General features: G+C 49.1%; 9 protein-coding genes across 9 annotated transcripts; 5 read left to right on the top strand and 4 right to left on the bottom strand.

Moving 5' to 3' along the window:
• Positions 1 to 111: 111 nt before the first annotated feature.
• Positions 112 to 2,721, top strand: BO94DRAFT_326054 (uncharacterized protein). The gene is made up of 2 exons (XM_025606938.1): positions 112 to 258; positions 358 to 2,721. Exon 2 carries the CDS (start codon positions 384 to 386, stop codon positions 2,637 to 2,639), a length of 2,256 nt encoding a protein of 751 aa, XP_025471016.1. The 5' UTR covers positions 112 to 258; positions 358 to 383; the 3' UTR covers positions 2,640 to 2,721.
• A 1,033-nt stretch (positions 2,722 to 3,754) lies between these two features.
• BO94DRAFT_582642 (cytochrome P450) lies at positions 3,755 to 5,707 on the bottom strand (the record flags this gene model as incomplete). Its single annotated transcript, XM_025615487.1, has 8 exons — positions 3,755 to 3,971; positions 4,026 to 4,117; positions 4,180 to 4,500; positions 4,560 to 4,833; positions 4,888 to 5,003; positions 5,051 to 5,195; positions 5,244 to 5,493; positions 5,554 to 5,707. 8 exons carry the CDS (start codon positions 5,705 to 5,707, stop codon positions 3,755 to 3,757), a joined length of 1,569 nt encoding a protein of 522 aa, XP_025471017.1.
• An 851-nt stretch (positions 5,708 to 6,558) lies between these two features.
• Positions 6,559 to 8,981, bottom strand: BO94DRAFT_613220 (glutamyl-tRNA amidotransferase subunit A; the record flags this gene model as incomplete). Its single annotated transcript, XM_025616696.1, is given in 8 exon segments — positions 6,559 to 7,263; positions 7,299 to 7,388; positions 7,442 to 7,625; positions 7,680 to 7,781; positions 7,801 to 7,890; positions 7,927 to 8,099; positions 8,340 to 8,638; positions 8,704 to 8,981. 8 exon segments carry the CDS (start codon positions 8,979 to 8,981, stop codon positions 7,028 to 7,030), a joined length of 1,452 nt encoding a protein of 483 aa, XP_025471018.1. The 3' UTR covers positions 6,559 to 7,027.
• A 78-nt stretch (positions 8,982 to 9,059) lies between these two features.
• BO94DRAFT_326079 (uncharacterized protein) lies at positions 9,060 to 9,961 on the bottom strand. The gene is made up of 2 exons (XM_025606939.1): positions 9,905 to 9,961; positions 9,060 to 9,858 (listed from the first exon to the last, which is right to left on the bottom strand). Exon 2 carries the CDS (start codon positions 9,699 to 9,701, stop codon positions 9,213 to 9,215), a length of 489 nt encoding a protein of 162 aa, XP_025471019.1. The 5' UTR covers positions 9,702 to 9,858; positions 9,905 to 9,961; the 3' UTR covers positions 9,060 to 9,212.
• BO94DRAFT_563712 (uncharacterized protein) lies at positions 9,713 to 11,349 on the top strand (the record flags this gene model as incomplete). The annotated part of the gene is made up of 4 exons (XM_025614371.1): positions 9,713 to 9,868; positions 9,920 to 9,956; positions 10,106 to 10,541; positions 10,609 to 11,349. 4 exons carry the CDS (start codon positions 9,713 to 9,715, stop codon positions 11,042 to 11,044), a joined length of 1,065 nt encoding a protein of 354 aa, XP_025471020.1. The 3' UTR covers positions 11,045 to 11,349.
• On the bottom strand, positions 11,284 to 13,208 carry BO94DRAFT_554058 (putative MFS transporter; the record flags this gene model as incomplete). The annotated part of the gene is made up of 7 exons (XM_025613694.1): positions 11,284 to 11,454; positions 11,512 to 11,639; positions 11,732 to 11,806; positions 11,868 to 12,443; positions 12,502 to 12,591; positions 12,642 to 12,955; positions 13,006 to 13,208. 7 exons carry the CDS (start codon positions 13,206 to 13,208, stop codon positions 11,284 to 11,286), a joined length of 1,557 nt encoding a protein of 518 aa, XP_025471021.1.
• A 1,266-nt stretch (positions 13,209 to 14,474) lies between these two features.
• Positions 14,475 to 16,066, top strand: BO94DRAFT_510575 (MATE family efflux transporter; the record flags this gene model as incomplete). Its single annotated transcript, XM_025609737.1, has 2 exons — positions 14,475 to 15,060; positions 15,138 to 16,066. 2 exons carry the CDS (start codon positions 14,475 to 14,477, stop codon positions 16,064 to 16,066), a joined length of 1,515 nt encoding a protein of 504 aa, XP_025471022.1.
• An 874-nt stretch (positions 16,067 to 16,940) lies between these two features.
• Positions 16,941 to 18,530, top strand: BO94DRAFT_582647 (agmatinase; the record flags this gene model as incomplete). Its single annotated transcript, XM_025615488.1, has 9 exons — positions 16,941 to 17,075; positions 17,125 to 17,221; positions 17,271 to 17,361; positions 17,423 to 17,506; positions 17,556 to 17,777; positions 17,824 to 18,041; positions 18,094 to 18,186; positions 18,239 to 18,389; positions 18,446 to 18,530. 9 exons carry the CDS (start codon positions 16,941 to 16,943, stop codon positions 18,528 to 18,530), a joined length of 1,176 nt encoding a protein of 391 aa, XP_025471023.1.
• Positions 18,531 to 19,343: 813 nt separating this feature from the next.
• Positions 19,344 to 21,262, top strand: BO94DRAFT_486146 (uncharacterized protein). The gene is made up of 2 exons (XM_025608996.1): positions 19,344 to 20,131; positions 20,199 to 21,262. The coding sequence occupies exons 1-2, from the start codon at positions 19,811 to 19,813 to the stop codon at positions 21,072 to 21,074; spliced, it is 1,197 nt and encodes a 398-aa protein (XP_025471024.1). The 5' UTR covers positions 19,344 to 19,810; the 3' UTR covers positions 21,075 to 21,262.
• Positions 21,263 to 25,033: the final 3,771 nt, after the last annotated feature.

A 25,033-nucleotide genomic window follows, 5' to 3' on the forward strand; every position in this document is an offset into this window, starting at 1 on the left:
AGTCCGGGACAAAGAGGGAATGCAGCTTTCTTTCATCCCTTCTTCACTTTAGCTTCTAACAAATCTGTGCAGGATACATTTGTCTCGGCCGTCCTGGTCGCAGCACTAAAGTAACACCTACCTGATCGCAAACTCACATTTGCATTTATTCCGATCACTTTTCTGAGCTGGTCTCTTCCATCTTACCGCCGTGTTCAAGCGCACTCACATTTCTGCCTGAGGCCGCAATCGGCTCCATAGCCATCATATCATCTCCTTGTCAGTAGGCACCTTTCAATCCGTATGCTAGCTTTCTAGCTATTCCCCGCCCAGTAGGCAAGGGTCTACGGTTTTCACCCAGCTAACGCATACCTCAAGCCGACTTGCTCAGCATTGAACACTCAATGCCTCCTAGACGCGGCGCCGTTAGGCGCAAGGGGTCTACACCTCGCTCTGATGCAGATAGTCCTTTGACGTTTTTCCAGACCAAGTTGGGTGCGGACAAAAAGGTCCAGGCCCTGCCAAACCTCCCCACCAAGCAGTCGTTTGCTTATGGATCGGCCGAGACACCAATCCTGCCTCGGGAACTGGTACTCCAGCCTCAGATGGATCTGGCAGAGATGGCAGTTGCGATCGACAAAGGGATTGAAGATGCCAAGGATCGACAGATGAGAGAAAACGAAAACTCCAAGGACACGCGCCGTCGGCAGAAGTCGCCGTCTGTTAGCCGCTCGCCAGTTCGGCGGAAACGACGTGAGCCAACTCCGGACGAACTACAGCTTTTCGATGACCTACGTGAGGCAACCAGGACTCCGAGCCCGGTACGGGGTAGCTTTGACAACAATGATCAATCAACTGCTACCCCCACGCCTCCAATCCCGCATAGTATCTCAACCGCTTCAAGCCCCGTTATGCAGCCCCCTCCTCAAGCAAGATACCCGCATGTGCCAGCTGAGGATCTGTACCCGTCGCCTATGCAGCGACTTGCTCCGCAACTGAATAACGAGCCCCCGCTCGGAAGTTCTCCGCAGGTTGATAGCTCGTCGATCTTTTCATTCTCCGTGGAGCGAGATGTCAACGACGATAACTTAAAACGGACACTTTCCGATGGAAAGAGCATCAAGGCACCCCCTCGGCGGTTCTCGGCGCTTGCCTTTGCCAATGAGACCATTCACGAAGAGGACGAGCCGGACTCCAGGCTTCTACAGAGAAAGTCGAAGTCGCCCTCTCTACAGCCCTCCCTACAGCCTTCCCCGCAGCCATCGCCACAACCATCTCCACAACGTTTCCGACCATTCTCCCGACAGTCCTCCCGACAGTCCTCTCGACAACCCTCTCGCCAGCCCTCCTTGGAACCTACCTACGAAGACTTTCAACCGATTGCTTCAGCAAAATCTTCCGTGGAGCCTTCGCCTGAACCTTCGCCTGAACCTTCACCAGCGCCAGCGCCAGAGCCGGAGCCGCAGGTTGCCAGAGAAAAGTCCCCTGCAATCCAATTCTCTGCGCCAACTAAAACACTTATTCCTGATACCCGTGTACCGCAAATTTCATTACACGACATGCCAATACACAGCCATCAACAAGGAAGCGAGCGACTGGACGAAGGACTCACTTGGAAAGCACGTTTGTCCAAATCTCTACCCAGCAAGTCTGTCGCAACCCGAGTCATTTCCGGGATAGCTTTGATAGCCGCGGTTCTCTACCTGTTTACAGTCTCTGGGTTTCCTTCTCTTGGCCAACCTATACGGTACATCCCGATGGATGAGAGTAATATTATAGCGGTCAGCAGCCTCACGGACCAGATGTCTCGACTCGGAGCCCAGGTGTCATCACTGGCAAAGGAGATGAGGACCGTCAATTCGGAAATGAAAACTGTCAAATCGGAGGTGCGAGCGGTACCAACCCCCAAAGCGACACCAGCCACAGGAAACGTTGCCCTCGGCCCTCCGGTGGAACGAAAGACCAACTTCCTAAGCATTGGGCTAGGTGTGATAATCGATCCGTCCATCACTAATCCAACCGCCGGGCGCGAGCCCAGTACTGGTCAGAGCTTTTATACGAGATTCTGGAGGGGAGAACATTATCGTCACCCGCAACCGCCGCTCGCGGCTTTGGCTGCTTGGGAAGACTACGGAGATTGCTGGTGCAGCACACCCCGCGACGGTATGTCCCAGATTGGTATTTTTCTGGGCCAGTACATTGTGCCGGAGGAGGTGGTTGTCGAACACTTGCCAAAAACGGCCTCTTTGATGCCTGAAAACGCTCCCAAGGACATCGAACTGTGGGTTCGGTTCGTCGATGTCCGAAACAAACCCACTCCACCTGTGTCCGCAGCCTGGCAAAAGCTTTGGCGAACAGTCTTCTCAAGTCCCTCTGAACTGTCCCCATTTCACGAACCGATCATGAACGCACTCCGTTACACATGGCCAACCGAGCCGGAGACCGCATACTCGGACGATGAATTTCTTGGTCCGTCCTTCTACCGAGTTGGGAAATTCACATACGACATCAATGGCATGCATCATGTGCAGCGATTCGAACTAGACACCGTGATCGATTCTCCAGAGCTGCGGGTGGACAAGGTCGTATACAGAGTCAAGTCCAACTGGGGCGGGGACCATACATGTCTGTATCGACTGAAGCTATACGGACACCTGTAACCTTTCCTTTCTCCATTCCTCCCTTTTCTCCTTTCTGTCTTATATCATTGCTTTCGTGCTGTATGAACCGGTAGCGTAGAGCGTTCATTCTGAGATTTTTGACGTCGCTGGCGTTTGGCGGGAAGATACCAGGCAATCGGACATAATAGTTTTAGACCGTCTGTTTATACGGTTGTTTTGGACACCTCTAGCTCTCGAACTATAGTGTCCTTGCATACAGAATCAACGATATTATGATGTCCACTGATCTGGACCTGCATCAACCAGCCCCATCGAGCAGGACATTATTACCATAGCATGTCATTTTCCATTTCAGTGATTATTATCCTAATTACAAACTACTCATTTCTCAACAATATCCATCCAGAAAGACGTACCCAGATCGTTCTGAACCCAAGAAATTCCTCTATCATCACGTGATCGCTCCTTTGCTTCCTTCCTATCTAAGAATCACGTATTATTTCTAAGCCCCTCCCTCCTCCGTCCCCATTTCGGCTTTTTGTCGTTACTGAAAGATAGTACTAGTATTCCCACTTAATCTAGGTAGATACTTAAATGTTCAACATTATCATTAGCAGCAAATCAGTATTGATTCCATTACATTCCTTGAGATATCCGATATATATTCGGGGAAGAACTGAGGAGTAGTAAATTAAGCCGGGGATGAGATGCTAAAGAACAGGACACTGAGAAAAAAAAAAAAAAGAAAAAAAAAAGAAAAAACGGGGATAGATATTGTGGTATTGAGTTACAGGTCGTTGTGACTATAAATGAGAAGTTGGGTTAGTTCATGGTTGACTGGATGATGAGGGGGGGGGGGCTCTTCCCCGCACCAATTGAAGTAGAAAGGTAGATGGATGGATAGGTAGCAGATGGGAGGGGGGTGTACTTTTTGAGACTTTTGTGGAACGGATGTGTGTCTTGAGGCAACCTGTGATTTATTGTATGTATGTAGGTAGTAGATCGCTCGATTCTTCAACTATGTGAACTTTCTGTACTTAATGTATATAGTATCAAGGTCTATATATACCTTCTCTTGATTCTGCGCTCTATGCGTTGACAATTTGCAAGCGGACTCTATTTATTATCAAATCAAGCATACCTCTAACCCATCTTTACACCTCCACACCCTCGAGAGCCTTGGCCACATTCTCATCACGCGGTGTCAGCTGAATACGGAACGGCGCGGGAGAACGACCCGATAGTCCATCGTACTTTCTCAAATTAATCGGCTCCTTGGGGAGTTCGTGCATGTTGAAGGCCCAGAGCATTCGGGAGATGTTGAGGTAGAGTTCACGCTCAGCCACAAGCACTCCGGGGCATATGCGCCGACTGATGGTTGAATCTTAGCATATAACAATGGCCTAGATGTGGAGAGATACGTACCCGACACCAAATATCCAGTGGTCTCGTTGCATCGGATCAGTTACATTCGCGCTCTCCGCGGAACTCAAAGAATCATTGATGTAGCGCTCAGGCTAAGGATGGTTAGCGATCTTTCCCGAGAACTTGTTGAAAGGAGCTTTCTTTAGGTCTGTACCTTGAACTCCTCCGGGCTGCAGTAGCGGGCTGGGTCGTGGTGCAGGGTCCAGGTATTCAGGACGACTACAGTATCTTTCGGGATAAGCTGGCCGCGGTAAACAAAGTCCTCACTGGTTGAATGCGGAGTACCCAGCCAGAGGGGGTTATAGAGACGCTCGACTTCCTTGATAATGGCGCGACAGTAGGGTAGGTTATCCTGATCTTCAATAGTGGGCAGGCGCTCACGCCCGACCACACGTTCAAGTTCAGCTTGGGCCTTGATCTGAATCTCAGGATAGGCTGGAATCAAGGCACAAAACCACTGCAAAATAGCGAATGTCTGTAACATATTGTTAGATACTGAAAATGCATTGGAAACGGTTTGTAGGATTATCTTACTGTTTCCACACCACCGATCATGAAAGCGGAGGCGAGCATAGCCATGTCCAGGTTATCCAATCCTTCTTTCTCGCGGACTTCGACTATGGTCTTTGCAAGGCAATCAGGCACCTCTTCACCTTGCTGCATCTTTTGATCGATCTCATGAAGGAGTCCTCCGTATGTTTCGACTAACTCATGATGGAGCTTCTTTCCGCGCCGGTACAAGGAAGAAGGCAGAGCTTGAAGAACGGGGATAAAGTCGACTAAATTAGACATGGGGGCAGTGCAGTTCCTAGGCTGAGCGTAAGTACTTAACACCAACGCTCTATAGGGTAGTGATACGCACATATACTCGCGATTGATCTTCAAGGCGCGTCTAACAAAAGGGTGATCTATGCTGTTGAAACGGAAGCCGAAGCTGATAGTGGTCATGCCATTGAGGATACAACGACCAGCATGTGGCTAATAGAGTCAGTATGTGACCAAGAGGCTTTAAGAAATTCACATACCTGTGGGTTTATTGGGAGTGTTCCCGCTTGGCTCTCGTCAAGCAGGGCTTTAATGAGGGACTTGGACTCACGATCCAGAATGGAAGAGTATGAGTCGACAGCACGCTGATTCAGCCATGTGTTTGCAATACGACGATGCTTCCGCCTAGATATTTATTGTCAGCTCCTGTGCAAGCATGCAAAATTCTTGAACACCCGCCATCGGCCGTTGTAAGGGGTGGTAGTGATACCACGACCAGCAAAGACGGTTTGACTTTTGATATATGATTGCTTGCGAGAGGAAAAGACTTTTCCGTGGGTGACCATCAAGTCCTTGGCTATCTTGGGATCGGACACGATAACAAAAAGTTGATTCCCCAGCCAAATAGAATACAATGCGCCGTATGTCCGAGCCCAATAATCCAAGGTCAGCTCGGGGTATTTAGTCAAGAACGGAAAGGAGCCTAAGGTGGAACCAGTCAGCCAGGAGATACTATGATGTAGAGGGAAACACAACAACATACCCAGTATGGGAAGACCCCAAGGCCCCTTCGGAATCCGGTTGCTACTACTGTCTCTGCAATGTTCATCCAGGAAAACGTAGATAACGAGGGCAAGGACTGCAGTAATCGTGCAGATGGACGGCGAAAGGCCTGCATATAGAACTGACCCTTCCATGATTGCAAAGGAGACTCTAGGATTGAGGACAGCTTCAATTAAGGTCTCACGGATGCTGTCTATGTTGGCTAGTAGGAATAGAAGAGGATATGGCTCATCTTAGATTCGATCAGAGCTTCCTGGGGAAGACCCGCATTTATACCCGAGCTCTGACGAGCAAAACCTGTTTCCGCAAGGCATTGTATAGAATCAGTCGTGAGTATCGCAAAGCCTGACTGAGCCCCTTTATCAGGCTTTCCAGGCCATCCATAGCCATTGGAAGGGCTTTTGCTGCCTGGCCATATCGTATAGTAGTCAACACTGCCAGGGTGCCTTTATTCAGTTCAACAACGCTGACAGATGTAGAAATGGAGAGGGTCTGGCTGTTGGGCTTGACCCATTCAAACTGTTGTAAGGCTGTCACCATGGATGGTCCTTCAGTATGCAGCCGGCACCCAATTGTTGGCGTAAGACGTGCCGCGGGTACCGCAGGGCTTGATCTGCGTGCCTTGACATCGAGCCATTTAAATCGTAGGGATTTGACCTAAACGTCATTTCAATGTATCTTCAGATTAAGGTACGAACCTAAAGTTTCATAGTTTAGCTCCTCCCAGATGTGTATCACATACCCGTTGGAGAAAGTGATAATAAGTGATTCGAAGACAGGTTTTGGTGTTTGCAAACCTGGAGCGAGAGGACGGCAAACTAGATTTGGTCCCGAATGTACCAATCATCGGAGATTAGTCAACAACTTGGTCCGGGTGACCCTGATCCTGAAAATGGCATCGAGTGGCGGATTTCTAATATTGGACCTGGGGGCCTGAGGTCTGGCTGATGATTCTTGAAGCCAATTGCCTGTCAATCGGAAAAGGATTCATATCGCGATCATTGCTGAACCTGACATACGCTGCAGTTCTGTAGGCAACCCGATCTATGGGTGCTAATAGGTTGACCTGACTTCTGGAGTAATATTTTGGCGGATTTTATCCTCTTGTTCAGTGACGATATTTCTCGAAATCGACTGCTCCATGATGGCTGCAATGCCCCCTGTCGCTCAAGCCACCAACAAAACGATCAGGCCAGCCAACCCAAGTATGTCATGTGTTACACTTTCTGTCTGCCTACCCAGGGAAGGTGTAGTCTATTAAGGGTGGAATGCCTTCCACCATTCGACATGTTTGCCTTGGCTCTCCCCAAGGCTATCTACCATGTGTTTTTGAAAGCCCACGCGAGGTTTCCCCTGCGTGGGGAACGTATACAAGCTGTCTTGAAGTGGCTTGAGTAGGTTGTATCCGATTCTTAAACGACCACGATCAACCCTGAACTATTGGCGGCTTCTGATCAGGCTAGACAGTCCACGAAGGGCAACCCGAGCTTCTCCTTGATCTCCTTCAAGGCTTGCAGAAGTTTCTCATCTTCCAACCGCTTTGCAACCAGCTGCAAGGAATTTGGCACTTTCTTTTGCTTCTGAGGATTGTAATTTTCATAACACCAGCTGTCGAATTCGTTCTGAGGTATATACGTGACGTCTCTGGCGTCTCTTTCCGTGTCAACCTTGGTAACCGAGAACACGACACCTGGGTAATCGAGTAGATTCCATATAGAAGTATACCCCAATATCGGGAGGTATCATGCAGAGGTGCAGGTGTTGGGTACGCCGGGCACAAAATGACGTCCATGTCTGGAGCGACCGAATTCCATTCTTTACCAGTTCATTAACCGTAACGTAGCTATAATTCCAATGGAACAAGATACCTTGGAAGTAGGTGTAGCGAAAGGCTTCACACCTGGAAGTCCAGTCCCACACGCCCTCGAGACTGAGCTTCTCAATACCAGGGGCATCGCGCACGGCCCAGGCTGTGAGTGGTGTATAGGGTTCGCCAGAGAGCTCAAGATGGGCCTTGAATGACTCACCACCATCTGGAATATAGAGCTTGGTCTGGACCTTTAGTCCATCTAGTTATTCTTCTAATGATGATTTCCCGCTACTCACTAGAATTTCGAGAGCTTCTTCTTGCCAGAATGCCTTCCACTCGATGATTGCAATGCCAGAGACCAATTTTAATCGCTCAACAACCTCCTTCAGACCTCGGCACTGCTGGTGCTGGGATGACTATCCCGTCACTCCACATCACTCCAACAGTCAAGCTTTTCCCACTCTGATGAATATGGGATTCGTGATTTTGCCAGGAAATTGGATGAAGCTATAGGTCACTGAGCTAGGGGTTTGACCCGAGCACAGTCTTCATGAAAAGATTGATACATCCAAGAGTCGACGACATAGGTCCGATTACTCCCAAAATAGTTTCACAACCGATAGCATATGCCGATATGCCAATGACCGGCACTCGGCCGGTTGATGGCTTGAGGCCATAGAGACCACAATTCGCAACAGGAGAACGAATGCTCCCACCTGTTCCAGCATCAGAATAACCAATGTGGAAGAAGGCACAAGAAAGAAAATAAGACATACCGACGTCCGTCCAGATTCCAAGCGGACTACCGCGAAGGGCGATCAACGCTGATTCCCTACTTGATGAACCACCGGCCGAGGCAGTCGTGTTATGAGGGTTCGTGGTAGTTCTGGTGATATTACTGCGGGTTTCAAGCGCCATCTAGAGGAATGGACGACTGATTCTCAGCATTGCCAGACTTCCAGATCTTGGTACAGAAAGATGGTCGCTTACCAGTCCCTGCGGTTCGGTTGTCCTTGCATAAATCACCGCACCCGCCTTCAGGAGGATCTTCACCACGTTCGCATCTTCTGCACTCTTGCGTCCTATCCAGCCGACAAAGCCTGCAGAACTATCTCGTCCTTCAAGCCCTATGTGTGCCTTGACGCTGATAGGAAGCCCGTGCAGAGGGCCAAAGGGCTTCCCATGTTTTGCAGAATAACAATCGAGATTTCTGGCCTGCGAAATGGCTCGATCGGGCAAAAGCTCGTAGATACAGCTGGTCTTGCATTATGCATGAGATCAGGGAATATTCCCCAGGATGGTGTTTGGTGGGTTGCTTACCAGCCTCTGGCAATTGCCGCACGTCGAAGAAATGCCTTTGTCACGGAAGACGCCGTCAAGTTTCCTGCTGCGAGTGATTCCACAAGAGCCTCGGAATGGCTCTCCGTGATAACAAGCTCTAATGGCGTCAGATGCTGTCTAGGAATATCAATAACCCTGATTGGAAGCGTCTCGGGTAGCACAGGGACGACCAGCTCAATTTGAGCAATGGAACGGTCGCGGACCGCTTGAACTTGCTGGGCGAGATCTTGCCATGACGGCCTTTCTTTAATGCTCATAATGTCTATGTGAAAGTCTAAAGATCAGTTATGTAGGTGCTAATAGTAACGATTAATTCAAACCAAGGCGGCGCTAGACATTGCTCGAACGACGTATATGTCGGCGATTGTGAGCACTGTCAACAAGTTGGAGCAGATTCCAATCCAGCCAGGCCTTGCAAAGGAGACTGAAAGCCCCTTTGTAAAATACTCCCTGTCTGTTCTTACTGGAGAGGTGTAGGCAAAAGCGCCCTAGACAACCCAACCACTAGAGGCGAAATCAGCTTCTGGGCGTAGGAACATCACGTTGGCATGTTGTCTTTCTCCCCGGTTTCTCCACCATGCGAGTGAACAAGGTGGAGATGTCGTGAGATAAGGCGTCCAGTTGAGTTTATATATCTGCATAATATGAGTCGTTTTCCTCCGATGCAATCTGGCCATTCCTTGCGTTGTCTCCTGTTCACTCAACCTAGGTTCGTACAGGTCGTACCAAGGTTGCATCCCGGAGTTCCTGTATAACATGCGCAATGTACACAAGCCCAGGAGGAGATCCGGACTCACGTAAGCCACAGCAATCATCGGTGGCGTGTGTGACCGGGGGGACAGAACCTTTATAGGTTGGATGATCTCATGGTAGGAGCTGAATGTGATTTGCGCTACAACGATGTGAATACAATCCAGGACGAGGCAAAAATCAGACGCGCGGGGCGGATGCCGTCTTGGGGAGTTACCTATCATCATCACTCCTGATGATGGAGAAAGCTCATGAGGACCAAGGACCAAAATTAACTGTTATCAACACAGTCTTCATAGCGCTGGCCACGTTTGCCGTCATCGGGCGGCTTTGTGCGAGACGGCTCAGACACCTGATCCTGGGGCCAGATGATTGGATCATTTGCTTTTCTTTGGTAAGCGCAATACTCGCTGAGAAGAGGTGAGAATACTGATGATCATCTGAGGCTTGCAACTGGGCATTGTATGGGATATTTGCGGGGTGTAAGTATTCAATTCCATATGAAGGGTGGGGGAAGATGAAGCGAGGCCGAAGGAGGGGAAAGTGCGAAAGGATCAGGTGACCGGTGTATGGTCACCACCACTTCTGTTTGCTCTGTCTTCAGCTAATATCTGTTTCTTCTCTTTCTTAGGTAGACAGAATGGTTTGGGCAAGCATATCGACGCGGTATCATCCGCCAACGTCGCCAAGATAGCCGAGCTCCTCTATGTTTTCCAAATCTTCTATGCCCTCGGACCGACAAGTGTGAAACTATCACTTTTGTTCCTATACAGACGTGTCTTCGAGCGCTCAAACTTCCTTCACTTGGTATATGCGATGATGGCGTTAATCTTCGTGTTTGGAATCATCGTGACATTTATGGCGATCTTCAACTGCACTCCTATCAGTGCTTTCTGGACGAGGCAGGGGAATTGCTTCAACTTCGCGTCGTTCGCCCTTGGATATGCAGTGGTCAACATCGTCACCGATCTCACTATCTGGTTCATGCCTATTCCTATCATATGGAAGATTCAGATGCCAAAACAGCAGAAGGTAGCCTTATCTTTGATCTTTGCGTTGGGTCTGTTGTAAGGCTCCCTCTCCTGTCCTTTGTTCAGAGTCTTGATTCAACTAACATGTACGTATTTCCTCAAGTGATTGCGGCGCAGCCGTGGCTCGCCTATTTCTCTCGATGCTCGTCCTAAAAACAAGAGACATAACATGGTACTATGCTCCAGGATTCATGTGGTCGGTTATCGAGGTATCAACTGGGATCGTATGCACTTGTCTTCCCACAATGCGAGTCGTTCTCGAAGCAGTGCTCAGAAGCAGAATTGCAAGGAAACTCGGATTGTCTAGCGGTCACGATAGTGCCCAGCGTTATAGTGATACAACGTGGCCGGGGTCAATCGGCTACAACGAGGCTGGGGATCCACGGCGAAGAAAGGGCCCTAATCATATTGATAGGAATTTTCTCGAATTGCAGGATCCAGAATGGGACGCATATTCACAAAGAGGAATTATGCTATATCAGGAGGTCAATGTTGAGCTTCCACCATTGAGGATGCAGGTATCATCGAGAACCATTTGATTTCTTATTCGGGATGGGTTTCTCTGATTGGATAAGATATTGTTACCTTTTGTCTAGCCCTGCCTCAAGTAAGACCAATGTTGTTGAACGGAATGAAAGCCTTGTTGCTGTCACTGAAGCTGGTCTGACTACTCTATATAAAGGTACACCAACATCGCCAATGAGGGATCGTGAATAATCAGATAGCGGGTATCTGGCATCTGTTCAACCATGGGATCAATCAAGCTCTACATGAGGAATCATGAGTCAAACTCTGGATTCACCCACCCCGGCACCGCCCTGGCCCTCCATGACGGCCCAAACACATGCAACGAGATGAATACACCCGTTCCAGCCACCAGAGTAATGAGTGCTTGTGTGGTGAAAGTCCAAGTCCAGCCGACTGCAGCTTCCCACTGGGCGATGAAGAACTAGGTTGTCTTAGCAATGTCATATAAATTAATCACGATAAACACATGGTTACATACCGGATTCGCAAATGCACTCAAGTTAAGAAACACTGCGTAGAAAATCACCACGCTAGTAGACTGTAGCGGATAAGCATCTATGATGTAGCTGCTTGTTACAGTATTCCCAATTTGAATTCCAGCAGAAACTGGTGCATGGCCTGGTTAGTAGGGTTCTATACAATCTCTCCTCCTCGAGAGATTAAGACGCCGAGAACCGAAGGGGACGGAATATACTCACATAGAAAAAAAGCCACCTCTCCCACAATCCAATGATAACCTTTATCAACACTAACACCCCAAACAATCAAACCCACTAATCCACCTCCATATATTAGTCTCATCTCCACACTACATCTAAAACAGGGGATACACACCAACCGTCAACCCAATAGCCGGATACGCCAACCATAGCCTCATCTCCGGAACCCGGATCCCGCCATTCCTCTTCGCCAACCTCCCCACGATAGCATCACTCAATCGTCCCGAGCAGGTCACCTCCGCCACCAACGTTCCAATCAAAAGACCCAGAAATAGCAGTCCCTGGATGAGAGGCGAGTCCGTCGCATACGCAGACGGCACCATCGTGATCACGGACATGATCCACCAGTACCAGGTGAATGAGTATCCGAGCACTGCTACAGGAATGACAGGGAAGCGAAACGTAAGGAAGAACCGGGTGAGGGATGAGTAAATTGGTGGATGAGACAGGCCTGGGATGGGGTGGATGTTGAGGAATGGTAGGGATTTGGTGCGTTTGAGCTCTGGTCCTTCGGTATCTGGGACGCTTTGGCTTGGCTTCTCGGTGGTGGTTGGCATGCGTTGGAGCATGAATGCGCGCGGGTAGAGGGTTTCAGGCAGGAGTGTGAGTTCGAGGATTAGCAACGTAGCGAAGAGGATCGCGTTGAACCAGTTTATCCATTGGGCGCTGACGAGGTTGAGAAAGCCGCCGACTTTGATGGGTTTGGGTTTGTTACTAGAGATAGAGTTGATGGGAAGGGTTGGACGTACAGGTTGGTCCAAGAAGTAACCCTGAGTCGATAGCGAGGACCCATAGACCGAGCTTTTGGCCGCGTTCATAGTCGAAGAAGAGGTCGGTCACTGGGTCATTAGCATGTCTTTTACTTCGCGTTGATTAGAAAAACCCTCACCAACTGCCATCCCTACCGTCGACGCCGGACTGACACCAAAGCCCTGGAAAAATCGACCAGCCATGTACCCACCATAGGTATTTGCGACTGTGATACCAATTGTGGAGACGAGCGCGATGGTCGTCCCGACGATGAATATTACACGACGCCCGTAGATGTCGGCAAGTGAGGACCAGAAGAGTGGCCCGGTAGCTAGGCCCAGGGCCGGGATCGCGACGGTCCAGTTTACCTGGGAATAGCTGATGTCATACTGAAGTTGGATTTCAGTGAAAGAGGGTACAGTGGTGGTGGTGATGTAGGTGAAGAGAAAGTATCTGTTTTCGGGATTAGCATCTTAGAGCTTCACGTGAGTTGAGGGATGTACTTTAACATGACAATCCCCAAGATTGTGTGCTTTTGCAGACGGGTCCAATTGAGGGGATCCAGTGGATCACTAGTGGATGTGGGATGGACTTGTATGCCATGTTGCTCGATGGGGAGGTTGTTTGTGTCAGAAACCGACTCGGACTGAGACCGCTTTTCCGAGACGGTCAGGATGTTTGACTGGGGACGGGGCTTGAGATTCATTGTGTCCAGTGTTCGCTCTCCATGTGTATGCTGTATGGCGATATCATGCCAGTCTGCCTTGGCTGATGTGCATATATAGTCCATGAGTATGTGTGGCTTGGTGGTGATGCATCGCAGACGAGGACGGGGCTTATCAGTCGAAACCTCAGGTTTTCATCAAATCAAATGGCCGAACGATATCTTTGGTGCTTATCATCGGTAATAAGGCGAGAATAGGAGGCTGTAAGACGGGGTCCTGAACCTGTCAGATCATGGCTCTTAATGACTTCATTATAGGGTTGATCCCTGCCCCGGATCATTCCAAGTTGGGATGGTCCGTGTCTTGATTGGAGGAATTTGTTGGAGCGGCCAGAGGCTCGATAAGCTCCCTATAACATGGCCTAGTATTGCTTAGTACTTTCTTTTCCTCCCTTATTGGCAAGCATTGGGCAGTCAACCGGACCCAGTGCTTGCTGGCCGTCGGAGCCCGTGTCATTAGAGAGATAGGGGGCAATGGCGCCAGCTTACCCCTTACTAGGCCGACAACTTGATGTTCAAGTTGGGCTCACTGTACTCCATTGCTTTATCGCTTACCTCCCTCCGAAAGCCGAGTTAGTTATCACCTGGATCGATTTACCCTGCAATTAGATACCCGTAGACACCAAGGTGCGCCAGTCAGACATTCTCTGCTTTGTGGGAACCAAATGTCTCCGGTTCCAGTCAAAAAGGTTGTTATTGATCACCTTTACTAGATATCTTGTTGAATACATCGGGGTAGATAAGGTACAAACCGTATCTTTGCAAATTTGGGCACCGAATTGTCACTCCAACAATCATCGTATGAATGTATCTATCCGCATACCGTGGCATCGCTATCTAGAGACCGATGTAGGCAAAAGCAATCATCGTGCCTTCAAAGTGTAAGTCCCGCCCCACATCTTCCCTAATAGGTGAATATCTTGAGAAGCAGACAGCCCCTCCTGATAATTTTGTGCTGACATGCGTCACGATTTAGCTCGATAAGTGGGTCTGTGGTCTGTGGTTCGGCTCTAGGGTCTAGACGAGCTAATGGTGGATCATCTGTCTGGTCTGTGCTGATGCCGTACACTGGGTTAACCGGCCATGTTTTCGAGGCAAGGGGTGATACTGTTTCTGACGGAAATGTTCAGCCAAATTGTCCAAGTTAGGGGGGCCATATATACTGTCGTATATCCACATCATGCTTCCAAATAGACAGGAATCCATCTTTTGTGAAGTGCCGAGCCCCTACATACCTCCCACCCCAAAATGTATGACTTTCTCCCTGGGTACAGAAAGAGCCCTTCTATGGATTCACAAGAGAGGCCTACAGAGCATACCGCCTTGCTCTATAAGCACGATGATCATGGCTGCGAGAGCACGAGAAGCTGTGCGCTCTTCTTGGCTGAATTTTTCCGGCTGCTGAAGGACTCTGTCCCGGTCATCCTAGCATACACACTCCAGAACAGCCTCCAGACAACCTCAGTGTTGATTGTGGGAAGGACTTCACCTGAAAATCTGGCTACGACCGCTTTTTCACTCATGTTTGCCATGGTCACTGCATGGATGATCGCCCTGGGAGGGACGACCGCGATGGACACGCTCGCCTCGTCAACATTCACTGGAAGTTCGAATAAGCACGATCTAGGTATCCTGTTACAGCGAGGATTTCTGGTCCTTGGGCTGTTCTATGTGCCTGTCGCCATTCTGTGGGCTTGCTCCGAGCCTGTATTTCTCATGCTCGGTCAAGACGCCCAGCTTTCAAGAGATAGTGCGCGCTTCTTGACATGCTTAATCCCTGGCGGCCTGGGGTACGTCTATTTCGAGACTATGAAGAAATATCTTCAGGCACAGGGTAAGCCATTTTCTGCTCCTTGACGTAGACCTCGGGGTCGTTTGTTCCCTAAAAGCTGTGCTAATGGTTGTATGTAGGTATCATGCGTCCTGGTACATATGTCCTGCTGGTTACGGTACCGTTCAATGCGTTGCTCAATTACCTTTTTTGTTACACATTTCGACTAGGATTGCTCGGTGCGCCGTTTGCCATGGGCATCTCCTACTGGCTGTCTTTTGTACTGCTTATTCTTTATTCCCGATTTGTTGCCGGTTCCGAGTGTTGGGGTGGTTGGTCGCGCGAGTCGTTCCAGAACCTCGGAACTTTCGCCCGGTTGGCTGTTCTGGGCGTGGTGCATGTTGGCACCGAGTGGTGGGCCTTCGAGATAGTGGCGCTTGCAGCTGGCAGACTCGGAACCATCCCGTTGGCTGCACAGAGCGTCATCATGACCGCAGACCAAGTTCTCAATACTATTCCCTTTGGTGTAGGCGTCGCCACGTCGTCACGCGTCGGAAATCTGCTAGGATCCCGAGATGCAGCTGGCGCATCGAGAGCGGCCTATGCAGCGGCGTGGCTGAGTATGATGCTGGGAGGTGCCGTCTTGGCCGTGTTGATGGGCACTCGACACGAGTTTGCGAAAATCTTCAACCCCGACGAGAGGGTTGTACGCCTCACTGCAGAGGTTCTGCCATGGGTGGCACTGTTCCAGATCGCCGATGGCCTCAACGGGAGCTGTGGTGGCAGTCTAAGAGGAATGGGAAGACAGCATGTTGGTGCCTTAGTCAACCTGGTCAGTTACTACTGCGGTGCACTGCCTCTGGGCATCTGGTTGGCCTTCCATGGTTGGGGACTGAAGGGGCTTTGGGTGGGACAATGCATCGCGTTGTATCTTGTGGGGGCGCTGGAGTGGTTGATTGTGACTTTCAGTAACTGGGACAGGGAGGTCGATAAGGCATTCCTGCGAATGGACATCCATGATCGATTGGAGGCTGGAAGTCCTACCAATGGTGCCACGACAGAAGCGTAGTGTGATAGATAGGTATAGAATATGCTTGAATCCATGCAGGTCTCCATTTGGCACCTGTAATAGGAAGGTCGATGGAGTGATTGTATGAAGTAACGTTGAAACCGTTGGCTCTGTATATTTCCCTCTCAACATAGTAGCAATTCTGCCAGGCTGTATGGTTGTTTCGCAAACCTAGCGTCCCCGCACCCTAGATAAAACACAAGATCGGCGTTTCTGATAAGAAATGCCGGCCGCCATCTCCGTGGCACAAGCAATACGATAAGCCCTGGTGGATCAGAGTCGTGCATGAGCCTAGTCCCCGACATCGCTGGCGAAATCTGGTTTCCGTTCGAAAGATCCACTGCCTTCTCCTCCGGCCTTCCTATTTCGTGGATCGGAGCAGTTGGAGATCAATGACGGGCCAATGCCCAACGTCCACCCATATCACGAAGAGCTTTAACCACAGCTTGTACTTCTCCGGTATGGATACCCCGTCAAAGATTGTTGTACCCCCACTGCCCTTCTCGAATCATCTACTCGTTATGGAAGGTCGCGGGAGAAGGCGTGGATGAAGTAGGAGTTTCGGGTTCTATGACTGGTCATCGAACCTGTGCGTCTTAGAACCTGGCTATTGAACCATCAATCATATCGTCAGTTTTCCGCTCGCGCCATCTAGAGTTTTCTGTATACCGGCTGTAAACGTTGGTAGGGATCGAGAATCGTCCGAGTTGAGCAGGATGCCTGTGGTTCCCAAACAGAGGGAATTGGGGAAGGCGAGAAGCAGAGCCGCAGATGGCAGCTTATAACAAGCCCCTCCTTGCGGGGCTCAACTTCAATCCCGCTCACTTGCAAGTGAAGTGACTTGTTTTCCTCCTTGGCTTAATTGACTCTCAAGATGTATCATTTTGCTGTGAGTCTACTGACTCTCTCGGTTATTGCCTCCGCCCATGGCGATCATAGTCAGACTCCATTAGCTGGTCCGCATCAGAGATTGTGGTACAACACGCTGCCTGGCGACGGTGGCACTCAGGTGAATGAATGCCTCTGAATGTGTGATTACAGGTTGGCTAACAACTCAGGCCGATTCCGTCTTCTCCGGTATCTCGACCTTTGGCCGATTGCCTTATTTTCCTTGCCTTTCTAGCGAGGAGGAGAGATATGACATTGCGTTCATCGGTATGTCGACTGTCTACTATAGTTCCATGATACTGATTATAGAGTGTAGGTGCTCCCTTTGACACTGGTACTTCGTATAGGCCTGGGGCAAGATTTGGGCCTAGTGGAATCAGGCAAGGATCTCGCCGTCTCAATCTCTAGTATGTCATACTCTGTCATGGCAAAGTTCGGTGATATTAGAGCTCACCCAGATTTCTTTAGTGGTGGCTACAATGTGCCGTTGCAAGCAAACCCTTTCGTCAGCGACTTGAGGATATTGGACTGTGGAGATATTCCGGTTACATCGTAGGCTTCCCCTGATGGAGAGTCAAAAATACTATACTAAGACAAGCAGCTATGACAATGCTTGGGCCATTCAGCAGATTGAAGAAGGCCACAACAGTGTCTTGATGCGCAAGCCCTTCACCAATGCCGATGAGTACGGGTTCTCCAAGGCTGGCAAGACCCTTCCACGCATCATCACTCTGGGAGGAGACCATACCATCACCCTACCCTTGCTGCGCAGTATCAACAGGGCGTATGGACCTGTTACCGTCATTCACTTTGACAGTCACCTGTAAGTTTGTCAAACATTAGATAAAGCCTCTGTTAACCGTATTCAGAGATTCCTGGAAGCCAAAGGTCTTCGGCGGCTCACCTAGCCAGGTCGCCGCAATTAACCACGGCACCTACTTCTATCATGCAGCGATGGAGGGGCTGCTCAAGAACGATACTAATATCCACGCCGGCATTCGCACCACACTTTCCGGTCCTTCCGACTATGAGAACGACGGATACTGCGGGTTTGAGATCGTTGAAGCCAGAGAGATTGATACTATTGGTACCTAAACACAGTCAACATGGGTGTCCTCGACTAACTTATCCTATCATAGGAACGGAAGGAATCATCAAGAAAATCAGGGACAGGGTCGGTACCGAGAACCTTGTTTACCTCTCCATCGATATCGATACTCTCGATCCCGCTTGTAGGTCCTTGGACTCTATAATCCATGTGGTGTTTCTAATGATGGTATTTAGATGCGCCAGCGACAGGGACACCCGAGACAGGCGGCTGGACGACCCGTGAGCTCCGCACCATAATTCGTGGACTGGATGGGCTGAACTTCATCGGTGCGGATATCGTAGAGGTCGCTCCAGCGTATGATACAAATGCTGAACTTTCCACCATGTACGACAACTTTGCATTGTTTGTTTCTTCATCATGACTAATTAGTATCCTTCTAGGGCTGCTTCCGACGTTCTTTACGAGGTTCTGACCATCATGGTCAAGAAGGGCCCGCTATCTGCTAGTCGGTCCGACGAGTTGTAGGTGACTGGACTGCATCGTGGAGATAGCTATCAATAACTTACGGCATTTTGTTGGTGCGATCGGAACCAGATGCGCTTTATCTAATCAACGAATCTTCTTTCAGGTGGATATCATGATATGTGAAAATGATTATAGGGGCAACACAGTAACCCCTGATGGCGTTCTTGTTTTCACCCTGATTTGGCTTAACAAACCCCAATATGAGTGCACAGACATTATGTCTATCGAGATTACGTTTTCTGGTATCTACTGAGTAGCTTCAAATAATGATAGCAGTCTTTTTGATACTGCGTCTCCCGGACCATTGAAGCCATTCCGATTGTTTTTTTTTCAATCAATAGTATCTAAATGCCTCACCTTGAAATTTGTCCTACCCAGCAATACTCGTACCTGAAACTTGGCATCTTCCCACGGCATTTCTAAGGTCTCCGTTACCCAGCATATTATCATCCTTCTCGGCCTTGTCTGACAAGGGTCATGTAGGATGATTGCACGCTGAGTTTCTATCCTCCACCTTCCCTTTAATGATTCGAATAAACAACATCTTGGAGATCCAAGTTAATACTCGAGCTCCCGAATATGTCATTGATTTTGACGAGGAGTGACTCCAATATTAGCGACCAAGGATAAAATTGTGCATGATCGAAAGCCATTGAGAAGCCACTCCCTGGAACTGGACAGCAGAAAGTGGTTGACAACGCCACGATCACGTGGGGCGTAGCGCCTGCAACACGTGCTTGTGGCGAGCAGCACGCCAGCGACATCCTGGGAACCGGACGCTACCAAGTACTTGCGGAGATACTGCAGCGGCGTCGACTTCTCTGTTGATTTTGTTGGTTGCATACAAGAGACACTTGGAATTCTACCAAGGGCCATCTATGGATATCAAGTCCCGGCAAACCATTGATATACCATACCGTGGTATATATAGTATTGATCAGGTAGATTTAATACACAATTGCTGGTGCGCTGAAGGCCAGTTCGTCGCACAAAAGCGCTTGGATGTCTGGATATCTTTCCTTAGGGATACAACTAGCGAGGTACCCCCAGTCAAGCATGGCAGCGGCAAAGGGAAAGCTTGAGGGCGCCGCCTACTCAAACAGGCAATCAGCTCCCAAATCCTGACTGCCTGGTCATCCATTCCATGGTTCTACTAATCCCCGGACTGCCAGGTTATCCTGCCTTTTAGCTCCAGCACATTTCAATCGGTCACTCGTTTTTTACTATCGATATAGTTAATATATACTAAACTCTTTGTTCTCTACCTCACAGAATCACTAATGGATATCCCTCGTTTAAGCCCCGCAGTTGCCGATGATATCGTCCCGGAGTTGGCCCAGATCTTCGCTGACAACCCCTTCAAGTCATTGAGAGAGCGCAACATCAGGGTCCCTGTCCTTTGCGGTCCACATGAGCAGGGTCCCACCGATACCCACATCAACATCTTCGGACAGGAGTTTCGGACGCATTCAAGTCTACTCAAGCAGCACACGCGGATCTGGAAAGACCGGCAGCATGGTGAGTATCCTGCGCGTCACGGACACTATTTCGAGGCTAGAACTGAGAAGGATGGCGGTTGGGGAATCTACCGAAAGGGGGCGGTATGTCAGACTAGTTTATGTCTTTGAGCGCTGATGAAGGCTGACCACTTCGTCGTTGTCTTCACAGAAGTACTATCGCGACTATCCGGCATTGCCAGAAGCACGCATACCTTCTGCCATTGAGACGTTTCATTGTTTGTTGCAAGCGCTGTATCTAAAGCCTGTACCGTACATCGGCATCCGAGGTTGGCGGCGCATGGTCTCGCTAGGGATACGCTTTCAAGCAGTGCCTCGAGTGCGTGAATATATTGAAAAGATTATTCTACCCTGGACCCTTACGACCACTCCCCTCGATGGCCTCACCGATGATATCCTTACCCATACCAAAATGGCACAAGATATCCAATGTGCCCGGCTCTACCGCGAATGTTTCATCCATCTTATCGGAATGGCCCAATACTGGGGAAGGCATGACTTCCATCACGCCGAGAGTATGCTCACCCCGAGTGCATATGCCTCTTTGATCCACCATGTCGCGAGTCAACGGCAAATTATTGAGAAAGCGGACGTCGCTTTGCACACTTTTATCCAGACTATGACGGTGCAGAAGCCGCGACGAATTCCAAACTACTTGCTCAGACAATTGACAGACACGGTAAATAATGTTACTGGCCTGAATGGGCGCAACATGAACTCGCTAGGATATTACCAGCAAATACGTCATGTTCTGAACGATATGCAAGTGAGAATTCCGCGAGGTACTATGTACAACAAGTGCCACAGGCTGTGGCAATTCATTGGGTGTTTGTGTCTGAGTGGGCTTCAGTACACGGAGGCTCAGGTCAAAGGGTACCCTGTCTTCTTTCTGCCTGCGGAGATTGAGCTGCCATGGGAACTTGTCAGCCCACCCGATGAAGAACCGGAATGGCAGGAGTCGGAAGAAGGGGATGTCATCATGCAAAGTCAAGAAGGGGAATATGGTCTAGTGGGAGATAACTTATAGGAAGTCCGGACGGATGCTAGGTGGCTGAAAATGTCAGGGTATCGTGTTGTATGTTTGTATTATTACCTCCTTCTTAGTCGATCAAGGAAGGTTGCTAGTTAGAAAAGAAGGTGATGGTGAGTGGTGCCATTTCGTCGGTGCAGATTCATCGTTGCCTTATACATACTCCAGTACAGTTTCTTCAGGAGGCCCTTCACGAGTCCCCGTCGGCCAATTAGATCACGGTTCCAAAGTAAAGACGCACCTTTCCCATATAAGCCTTCATACAGCCCCTTACAGAATTCACCAGTCATACAAACGACTCTCCGAGTTTATTTCAGCCAATCAGAACCATCGTAGCGCTTCTTCTCCTCGGCGCAGGTATGCTATCTACATGGTTCTGTGTTCAATCTACCCCTTGCATGACAAAACGCCACTTCTGAAACGACTCGACTGATCATAGATAAGATGCGATCTATCCCATCGTCAATCGATATTAACACGGCTTTCTTCGTCAGGGATCGGTGAATCCGCGGGTACAATACTAGTTGAGCCTTGGTAGCGATGTGGCTGCATAGGCTAGTCTACATATTCTCCGGCAGATCTAGCGTGCACACCACCGAGTACACAGTAGGTACACAAATCTTGGTTCTAGATCTCGATCCCATATCCCTGCAGGCAGCCTCTCGCCCTACCTTACTTCTTGCATGAATTCTATATGCGAGTGGGTTCGTATATATGTCTGTGTTTTTGTGTTGTCGTTCTTCATTCACGGATTATGGTATTTCTTCTTCATGGGAAAAGTTGGGGTGGATTTGTATGGTTAGGTGTGTTTGAGCTGGGGACTCGATACGAGGCTTGTGAGGTTCGAGTCTAGATGGATGGGCGAGAGTGGTTGACAATGTTGATCGTTGGAGGTTGGGGTTTATCGGGTCCGGATGGAGTATGGATGTGACGGGATCCACTGTTGTCAGCTAGTTACTAGTTTGTAGTTGGGGTTGACAGTACTTTCTTGGGACTTGGACATACTTGATGTTCTTAGACATTAGACTTCAATGATTGAATTTTTTTGTACGGAGCAAGCTGTTTAGTGAAAATGGTGTCATCCTTTCGAATGGCTGGGAATAATCCCCGTCCGGACCTATAAATCTAAGCATGAATGTTTGCGATGGGATCGGGGTGATGTGGGGATTTGGACGATCCTTACTGGATTGGATCATCTGTGCCGGCTGAAGATCGGCCGTTGGATTCAGGGGCCAACGAATCATTCTTCGGGTCGTGGAGGAATGTCATTGGGATAGGCGCGTGGAAAGTGCACTATTGGGGGTTATTTTCAGATAATTTGATAGATTTTGTGTATAAGTATGTCCTGGATAGGTATGTAAGCATGATTTTAGTAATCTTTTTGAGGGAATTGAGGGATGGCGTTCTTTCACATATCGTGGAGGACCATGCCTGTGCGGAAAAGTGGGTTAACGGTCGAGAGTACTTATATTTAGAAATTCTGACGTTGTATGGAAGCAATCATTTATATTGGATATCCCACCACAGAATATCAGATATGAAGCTGGAGAATACTGACGGGGAACGAGACTTCCCCGCTTAGTGGTATCCGATCGACGTGTCCTATCTCCCTCATCAAGGTTCCCCTGGTCCGTCGGCAATGATAGAGCCGTTAAATCCTATTTTGTGGACTGCCCGGTTATTGATAGCTAGATCGGTCAATCCATTACCTTGGCTGGAGATCAGGCATCCACCTCGCCCTGATTTGATGATGTGAAAGTTGATGCCGAAGTTTTCCCATATTTGGACATTATGTCGCTATACCAAGCTGTGCGTATATATACAGGATGAATAAGAACTGTATTTCTCGACTGAGTACAGAGACTGCTCAGTATAGTGTATTCCGTAGATGTGGTGGCTGGCCTAGCCATCCAAAGCCTCAGCGGATGGTTTATATAAACTCTCGAACTGACTGGATGAGGCAGCGTCTTCTCAGGAGTCCAAAGTTTGTCAAGTCTATCCGGACGGTCACCTTGGGGAAGATGCCAATGAGTGCTAGTATGGCGCTTCCACCTTCCCTTCTCATTCTGAACTCGATGGAGGGTGAAGATACTTGTGTGCCTCTCACGGTGGGATTTCTCAGTCCTCAGACATCCGATGCATGCTCTCCAGTCCACACGGTCGTCGCGGGTGGTGGCACGTCTCTGCATATTTAAGTATTTGATAGACAGGGTGTATTGCCTTGAGCCTGGTCCAATTCACTTTTGGTTATGTCAATACTCGCTTAAGGCTTCTTCGGAACAAGTGCCAGGCATGGTAGCAGCTTGAGGCCCGAATTTGGTTGAATGCTGAACAAAGCATTGCAATTATCGTACGCAAAACAAATCAGTTTTTGTGGCTGAAAGCACTGGTCCAGATGTAATGTTGCTCTCGAGGTATGGCTGCGTATTCTATCTGACTCTTCCAGATCACAGCGAGACGACCGTTGGTACGATCGGATGAGAACTTGAAAGCCTGTCGTAGCCACAGTTGTCAGTATGGATGTGTTTAGAAACTTGGACGAAGTAATAACAAAGTCGAGAACCACTGAGCTGATGTCATCTGGATGATCATATCGACAGAAGAGAATGGACACTGTGGGGCGTGCATGGATTCTCTCACAATCCATAAAAGTAGTATATAAACTCAGTGCGTAGGTACAAAGTGTATATGTGTGTCATTAGACAGAGCAAGGGTTATCCAAGATAAGGAATAAGGTATGACTTCAAAGCTGATGTGGCTGCTGTGTCGTCTAGTAATGAGTAGAAGTCATGATTGTTCGTCATGAGTGTTCTTCTGTGGACTATAGCCTGGTTTCCCTGATATGGCTTAGCGCATACTGCGGAAGCGCTGTTGTGGCCTTAGGCATAAAAGCTCCCTTACGATTCTTCCGGACAGCTTGAACACTGTTGCATCTCACCTCAGATAGGATGCGCTAGGCCAAAGTTATCGAATTACGAGCAGCAGGGCTACAGGATGATAATGACCACTTTGTTTGAGATCCGAGAAGTATCAGCTGCTCCTTTTCTGTGTTGATCAGGCAATCTGATGCTTGAGCCAAACTTCGACAGTATATGGCCTGGATAATGGCCGATCGATCAACCAAAGTACAAGAACAAGACAACATCCATGATCCATGCTCCGGTCAGCATCCATGTTCATGTCGGGGGTTGCTGGCTGTGCCTAATATTGGGGGTCCAGATTAATTTCGCGGGGCCATGCTGATAGGCGGCCGGGACTTACGTAGGTCGACCGAGATGAAGGATGCTATGCGTTATTAGCAGTAGCCTGTTGGCCGAAGACACATGCTAATCGCTTCCTCTTCCACTGCGATCGCTCGACCGTTAATGACGGGCTGCTAAAGAGTAGCCTTCATCAATCGCAAGTGGAGGCTAACTGGCTAAGTCTCTAGGTGGTGTCCACTCGACAGTTGGACCGCCAATTAACCCACCCTCCAAATGGGTATCGATTGTCGCACGCACTCCATGGCACCATGCTGACCCGCACTCAAGGAACAGACTGTAACACCCGCGGGTCAAGCTTCTCCATTCTGACACTGGAGGGTGCGCACTGGACGCTCATGTCCCTACCCGACCGTGCAGGCTTGGAGGTTCGACTAGTTGTTCCTTATTTCGCTTGCTTGCTAGACTTGCCGGGTTGGGGGTGAAATGCGTATGCGATGCGGTGTTCCGATGCAGAAGGTTCCTGAGTTTGACGGCCATTTTTGACGGTCTCCAGTAGTTTAATCTAGAAGGTAAAACATCTGACACTGGCGTCAGGGGTGGGCATGGAAAGGGACGATAGGAGATGTGTCTTCCCGCTTGATTGCATGTGTCGACGAGATGATGGGTTAAGGTTAGGTTCTCATCCTGGTCGCCTGGTCTACGCTTGGCTATTTGGGGAACCTTTTTTGCTTGCTTTTTTTCGGGCTTCTCTGC

Source organism: Aspergillus sclerotioniger, assembly GCF_003184525.1.
Source record: "Aspergillus sclerotioniger CBS 115572 chromosome Unknown BO94scaffold_5, whole genome shotgun sequence".
Classification (NCBI taxonomy): domain Eukaryota; kingdom Fungi; phylum Ascomycota; class Eurotiomycetes; order Eurotiales; family Aspergillaceae; genus Aspergillus; species Aspergillus sclerotioniger.

Coding starts and splice junctions, on each gene's coding strand:
- BO94DRAFT_326054 (XM_025606938.1), top strand. CDS start 384: ATGCCTCCTAGACGCGGCGCCGTTAGGCGCAAGGGGTCTACACCTCGC.
- BO94DRAFT_486146 (XM_025608996.1), top strand. CDS start 19,811: ATGGATATCCCTCGTTTAAGCCCCGCAGTTGCCGATGATATCGTCCCG. Junction 20,132..20,198: donor GAATCTACCGAAAGGGGGCG/GTATGTCAGACT, acceptor TTGTCTTCACAG/AAGTACTATCGCGACTATCC.
- BO94DRAFT_326079 (XM_025606939.1), bottom strand. CDS start 9,701: ATGATGATAGGTAACTCCCCAAGACGGCATCCGCCCCGCGCGTCTGAT.